Genomic DNA, 7,560 nt, shown 5'->3' on the forward strand with positions numbered 1-7,560 from the left:
GTCGGACTAGATGATCTGCTCAGGTCCCTTCCGACCCTAGAAACTGTGAAACTGTAAGAATGATTTAGGAATGTTCATGATTGTGCTCATCATTCATTGTTGTAGATTTCTTTTAAAAATTTGTTAAAGTAGTTCTGTTTAAAACTGCAAAGTAATAATCTGTTCTTGCTGGAAATTGAACACCCCCCTCCCCCCCCCCGCACACACACAAGCTGTTCAAATAGGTGACTGCTGATTTGCCTTGAAGAGTCATACTTATGCAGAGCCAGCAAAACCAGTCCGACCAGGGCTAGTTTGGTAATAGGTTTCCTGAAACATGATGCTCAGCTTGCAATAACTCATCCAGTGAGAAGAGACTCAGAAAAAGATAACAATGCATGGATGACTTAGGGAAAGGACACTGACATTATTAACCTGGGCCAACACTGAATCCTCTCAGGAGAGAGACAAGGGGCATACTTAAAGGTAACTAGAATTTAAATGTACTTGTTTTATATTAAGTCTACAACAAAAGAAAAATAAATACTTCATAAAATGTAACATAGATAGAGCCTGACTACTCTGTTACCGAAGTACAACTGTATCTCAGTAAACTGCGTAATACTTGCCTTCATTTTTTGAAGACAAATGGGGGAGGGAAAGGACACCTTAGAGCAAATGTAAGATTAAGTCATGTGTACCACCTTTTAATATTCACATTCCCCCTCTCCTCCTTCATGGCTTAGAGGTGTTATCCAACACACAATTATCATACAGCACTTAAAATGGCAAACCATCTTACGCTTTCATCTAACAGAGATCTGGAGTTTGAGATAGGTACCCCAAAATATGTCCTAGTCCAACCTAAAAGGTCATTGAGTAGAAAGAAGATCAAAATAATGACTTTTACAACTGCATTACCCAGAGACATCAGGATGTTGCTTTAATAATACATTTTCTCTCTCTCACTTTTTTTTTCCCCAAGCAGTGGTTGTCTCATGTTCTTAACCCTTTCAAAAGTTGCCTTGAAAATTGGCTCAAAACTTTGGGCAATAATTTCTAAACTATTACTCCCTAATTGTAACCCTAATGGTCTTAATTTAATGATAAAATAGAAAACATTTCTGGATGTTGGATGGGGAGGGGGTATCAGTTTCTTTGAAAAGCCTAATTGATTTTTTAGCTTTGCTTGGTATACTACACTACTTTTTTTGCTTCATACACCATTAAAATAGTATTACATATTTTTGGGAGATGTTTTGCCCCCCAAATTTACATTTATATTTATAGATCCCCCCCCCCGTTCTTTCTTCATTTGGAAGCTCCTATTAAAATCTATCTAGGAATTGACTAAAGAAGAGAGGTTGACACTAGCTTTGACTATTTATGATTCTACTCAACAAAGACAAGTTTTTTGAAATCATCCAGATAAATATTTACTGGAGGGAAGAAGGCACTGCGTAAAGCTAGTCTAAGTCTGTCCCAACCACATAGTTGATCTAATAAAAGATACTGCCCACAAAAATCCTTGCCTCCCATATTACCATTATCTACTTAAGAACTAGGTAGTAGCTTATTCTACCCATAGGCAGGTAGAGAGTTGGAGCTTCCCTGTTCCAACGAGCCCTACTAAACTAAAAATATCATTTAAGAATTGCATTCCACTAGTCCCATAAGCTACTTGTAGAAAAGGGAAGGAAAAAAATGGGAAGTTGTTACCGGTGTCTAATGCATGAATCAGGATTGGGGAAGGCTGAATTAGGCAGAGGGTATACAAGTGGTGGTTCACGTGCATTCTGAACCAATTTCAGTTTTGGGTGGCATCACATAAGAAAAGACTAGGCATTGCTGGGGTAATTCTACCCAGAAGACCCTATGTGAAGAAAAAATGGAGAGTAAGCCTGCTATTTGGGATCCTGTTACTAAGAGCTAGTGTCAAGGTCACGCTGTAGTAAAAAAGCAACATCCAATTACTCAAATATTAGAAAGTTAAGCTAACAAACAAAATATTTATTATGACTCACGACATGTAGTGGTAGTGTTAGGGTAGTGATGTGTCCATGATGGCTCAGGAAAAATACTGTAGCGAATACCTTGACCTAAAATTAAAAATGGTTTAAGAGACAGGCAAAGGAGACAGAAGATCCTGTGCTGCAGTTTGTAAGAAGTCACCCCACAGGCATATCACATTACTGAACAATAAGACATTTTTTAAATTAAAAAGAAAGTCTAACCGAGATAACACAGGCTACAATGGAAACTTGCTTGGGAAGAATGAGACAGTGGAAGGAAGAAACAATGCATTTTGCTCACAATCTGGTATGAGTGTTGTGTTTTGAGGGAAGTCCAAATAATGCAGCCCAGGGTTCATGCTATTAATTCACTGTTTCACAAATATGCACCAGCTGTTCATATTTGCCCAGAACATCATCAGCTGGAAGAAAAATACTTGCCTGAAGTTTTTGCCCATCACCAAGCAGTCACTGGAACCCAGTCGACATGGTGCATGGTGACCAGTGGCGTCCCCCAGGGCTCAGTACTTGGATCAGTTTTCTTTAATATGTACATAAATTATCTGGATTTGGGTGTCAGAAGCGGACTGGATAAATTTGCAGACAAATTTGCAGGTTGGTAATTCATGCCAACTTGGACAGGCTTGCAAGGTAGGTGGATCAAAACCTGATGACATTCAACATGGAGAAATGGAAGGTGCTCCATCTCCAGAGAAAAAACCAACATCATACCTATAGGCTTGGCAGTGCTACACACAGTAGCACTATGACCAAAAGAGGCTTGGGGTTCATAATAGACCACAAGATGAGCATGAGCCCTCCAATGCAATGCCATAGCTGGCAAAGCAAATAAAACTCTGCCTTGCATCTACCAGTTCATCTCAAGCAAGACCCAAGAAATCAGCCTCCTGCTTTATTTGGCCTTGGTGAGGCCACAGCTGGAGTACTGGATCCAATTCTGGGCTCCACACTGTAGAAAGGATGTGGAGAAGCTTGAGAGTCCAGAGGAGAGCCACACACATGATTAGAGGTTGAGACCAGACCTTAAAAGGAGAGGCTGAGGGGCCTGGAATTCTTCAGCCCGCAGAAGCAAAGCCTGAGGGGTGACTTGGTGGCAGCCTACAAGTATATAAGGGGTGTGCATCAGGAACTAGGAGAGCGTCTGTTTACCAGGGCACCTCAAGGGAAGATGGACCATCTCCCCCCAGAAGTGGTAAAGCACCTACTCTGGATACCTTTTAAAGAAACACTTGGATACTTATCCTGTTGGGGTGATCTGACCTCAGCTGACTTCCTGCCCCCTGGCCAGGGGCTGGATCTGATAATCTTGCAAGGTCCCTTCTAGCCCTAATGCTTGTGAATCTGTAAGTAACTGGAGCATATCATAAGGAAGGCCATTTGCAAGCATCTGGAGGAGGAAAAGCTAATCAGAAGCAGCCAACATGGATTTACTAAGAAAAATTTGTGTCCAACTTGATCTCCTTTGACAAAATAGCTATTTGGCTGGATGAAGGGGGAATACTTTGGAGATAGTATATCTGGACTTCAGCAAGGTTCTTACAAGGTCCCTTATAACCTCCATAAACAAATTGGAGTAATGTGAGCTAGATAAAGCTACTGTAGGGTGGGTAGACAGTTGTCTCAGTAAACTCAGGCAAAAACTAATTGTAAATGGATCTATGTCAGAAAGCAGTCCAGTGCTGTTCAATGTCTTAATTAATGATTTGAATGGAAAACTTCACGAGTGAGTTTGCTGACAACACAGAATGAGAAGGACTGTGACTACATTGGAAGACAGGAATGCGATTCAGAAGGATCTTGACAGATTGGCAAACTGGACTGGAACTATCAGGATTAAGTTCAGTGCTGACAAATGCAATGTGCTGTACCTTGGGAAGATTAATTAAAAATACAAATACAGAATGGGTGACACCTGGCTGAATGGCAGCACTAAGCAGAAGGATTTGGGAGCCCTGGTAAACCACAGACTCAGTATGGGTTTGCAGTGTGATGCAGCTGCACAAAAGGTGAATGTATATTTGTGGTGCATCAGTAGAAGCATTATATGCAACACCTAAGAGGTGATGGTGCCTTTTCAGCTGGCACTGATTAGGCCTCATTTCAAGTATTGTATACAGTTTTGAGTTCCACATTTAAAAAAGGACATGGAGAAATTAGAGGGGTCCAGAGGCAGGTGACAAAAATGATAAAGACAAGTCATGGGAGGATAGGTTGAAGAATAGGCATCTTCAGCCCCCCTGGATCTCTTGAGCATATTTTTAACAGGCTTTTCATCAGCAGGATGTTGGCTGCTGTGATCCTCTACGTTACCTTTGGCAGATTAGGGTGTTATATCTTGTGGTTGTGTCAGGGCTGACTGTAGTTTTGCTTCCTTTCCTTTTTTGTGTCCTTGGACAAAATATTTTGCAAACTTCAGAGATTCATTGGAATTTGATAGGGTTGTGCCACTTCTGTTATAGGCTCAAACTTGTGACCTCTGGACTGTCAACTATGTGCCGTAGAGTGCATACACATGTACTAAGTCGACTTAAAATAAGGGAACATAACTAAGTTGACTTAATTAAGTTGACTTAAGCCAAGTCTGAGCGTACACATGTATAGCTCCTTGACGTTGTGACAGCCATCCTGTGAGCTAAGTCAACTTAACCAACGTGACTCGAGATATAATACACCTTAGAGGTGTATTATCTTGTGCTGCATTTAGGAATGTATGTACGCGCTGACAGTTTAAGTCGATTTAAAGTTGTCAGCTTACTGTCAGAAAGTTAGTATGTGTGTACATACCCTTAGTGCCTGTGCCACCCCAGCCCCCTGTAGTTTTGCTAATAGGTTAGACAGTGCATTTGTATAGGGTGGTTTGGATGGGGATGATCCTGCCTCAGGCAGGGGTTGGACTAGATGACCCTGGAGGTCCCTTCCAACCTGACTTCTGTATGAGTCTGTGGTCCTAATTTTGGAGTCTCAGTCCAAGTCTGTGCACATGTATACAGGCAAGCTCTTTGGCTAAGGGGTACTAGAGGGCTACTCCCTTAGCCACCCCCGTGCTTTGGGAAACTTATTGCTTGACAGCCTGTCTTCTCACCTGCCTTTCCATCTGCACAGCATCACGAACCACCGGTCCACTCCTCACACTGGGGACCCTGGTGTGTGAGGAGCCATAGTGGAGCAGCTGGTGGCTGGTGTTTCTCTCCCAGTCTGTGGGAAGAGTGGGAGTAGCTGTATCCAATGCCTTTTCCAGACAGGGCTGACTCTGGTTTCTGGAAGGCATGGAAGCTTTTACCTACAGCTCAACTCCTGTTAGGCCCTTGGAGGAGTTAAGCCTCAGGAAGTATACAAGCATTCATTCTCCCAGGAGCCACTTCTACCTGGGTGGAGTTGGATTATTTTTCCCTGGAACCACCATTTTTGATCTGAGAGAGAAAAATGGAAGCACTTGTACACTTGTGGTTTCTACTGGGAGAACAGCTGCTCTGTGACAATGTAGTGGATCCCAGAGAACTAAAGAACATCTAGTGCAGTTCTCATGTCATTTTGTCTAATCTTGAAATATAATGTAAAATGGTGGTATGTACTTGAATTGCCTTTCAGGCTCCCATATTCCATATAAAATGGTAATTTTATCAGCAGTAAATACAATTTAAACAAAAATTATTTTGTTTCCTTAACAGTTATTCCGAGAAGTACGAATAATGAAGATATTGAATCATCCCAATATAGGTAGGAATTTAGCCTTTCCTGTCACTTTTAATATTAATAATTTTATTTGGCTTTAATTTTGTTTTAATATATTTTATAGATGTGTTGTTATTTACCCATTATATCATTTTAAGATGAGTGTTTGATAAACAGCCATATCCTGCTACTTTTGATTATTGTCCTACTTCGTTAAGTGGGACTACCTGCAGAAGTAAGTCCAGCAGAAATTTGGCTTTCAGAAAGTATCTTGTTCAGTCAAGGGAAATAAGTACTCTTTAGTAAGAAGCAGCATGTAATGCATAGTAGAGGGTCTCACTTGTGCTTTACTGTTAGCATTACTCTCAAGGGTGAAAAATACATAGTTTCTTAGCACGATTCTGGCAGAACTCGATTAGCTCAAAGATCTATGAGCAAGCATCCTACAAAATTGTATCTGCAGAAAAACAGAACTGCAAAATATATAATTTTCACTTTCTGCTTTAGTTCCCCCTCACCTTCAGGGCCCTACTTTGTGATGACAATTCTTCTGGCTGAGGAGGGCTGGACAGTCTTGTTCCAGAGACAGTTAATGTTCCTGAATCGGCCAGAGGGCTTGTTGCATACAAGGTATGGACAAGGCATACAAGTTATTACGTACTAGGTACTCCCTTTTTTTCTCTTGTCTTAAAGCTGAGTGTGTTGCTTTCCCAACATTCTTGGCTCCTGCTGGCTTTTTTTCAATGACCATTGTAACTTTGTTAATATTGTAATCTGATGGGAAGATCCTTCAGAGTCTAACAGTTTCAGTATTTGTTTAATTTGGCACCTCAACCTTGCATCCTTTGAGTTGATCAAAAATCCACAATTTCTAACCTGGAGCAGTTTAATAGAGAGAGAAATTTATTTGCAGTGTTTTTTCAGAACGCCAAAGTAGAACTAAACACTAATTTCAGCATGAATTTCCTTTTAGGAGAGTGTTTTATGAACTGCTGAGAAAATTGTACATGTTAGATGTTCTTACAACTTAATTTTGTTTTAAACTTCCTAACCAAAAAAAATCTTTATTTTGTCTTGGTGTTGTCATTGATAATAAATTTTAAGAGTAAGGCTTTTTCACTGTCTTTAAATTTTACTTGGCCTTTTGTTGCTTGATGCAATATTTTCTCCTTTCTTTTTTCTTTCAGTAAAATTATTTGAAGTTATTGAAACAGAAAAGACCCTGTATTTGGTAATGGAATATGCCAGTGGTGGTAAGAAGATATTTAACTCCAGTTTTGTGGGTGATCAGAAATATGGGAAGTACATCTTTGCGTATTAAAAAACAGCCATCTGAGAGTTGGACTGTGCCTTGGCTATTCTGTTTTGGCTTGTTGCCACATATAGTCCCTAAGCAGAAAGTAATGGAACAGTTCTTTCTTTGTTTACAGAGTGTATATGGTTGTTAACCTTTGCTAGAATGAGTCAAATTTAGGCCTGTTTGTTTCTGCCATCTTTAGGTTCCTAGAAGCATTGGAGGGAGCACAAACCAAAGAGGAGTTTTTCTTAATGCAGTTAAAAAAAATTGCCTGGGAGGTGGAGTGTACAGATGCTCCTCCAGCTACATGACTGGAGAGCTTCACAAGCAAAGTCTCCACCCATGGGGCACTGGAGAACTGCCCCCTGAGCTGCTCCTGCCCATGACATGACAGCCTGCCCCCTCCCCTGTATGGAAATGGGACAGGCTGTCAAGTAGCAGTTTCATAGATTTCATAGACATTAGGGCTGGAAGGGACCTCGGAAGATCATCGAGTCCAGCCCCCTGCACAAAGGGCAGGAAGTCAGCTGGGGTCATAGGATCCCAGCAAGATAAGCATCCAGTTTACGCTTGAAGGTG

General features: G+C 41.0%; 1 protein-coding gene across 2 annotated transcripts in view; it reads left to right on the forward strand.

Moving 5' to 3' along the window:
- Nucleotides 1-7,560, forward strand: part of MARK1 (microtubule affinity regulating kinase 1) — an 82,601-nt gene that overhangs the window by 22,946 nt on the left and 52,095 nt on the right. Inside the window, exons 3-4 of one of the 2 annotated variants that reach the window (XM_019549502.1) lie at nucleotides 5,681-5,729; nucleotides 6,872-6,937. In XM_019549502.1, the coding sequence (XP_019405047.1) occupies nucleotides 5,702-5,729; nucleotides 6,872-6,937 (94 nt within the window). In that variant the 5' untranslated portion in view covers nucleotides 5,681-5,701. Of the gene's footprint in view, nucleotides 1-5,680; nucleotides 5,730-6,263; nucleotides 6,315-6,871; nucleotides 6,938-7,560 lie in introns of those variants that run through there. The other variant, XM_019549503.1, reaches the window with a different exon arrangement.

The sequence above is a fragment of the Crocodylus porosus genome, unplaced genomic scaffold, assembly GCF_001723895.1.
Source record: "Crocodylus porosus isolate Cpor-Errol unplaced genomic scaffold, CroPor_comp1, whole genome shotgun sequence".
NCBI classification, from domain to species: Eukaryota; Metazoa; Chordata; order Crocodylia; family Crocodylidae; genus Crocodylus; species Crocodylus porosus.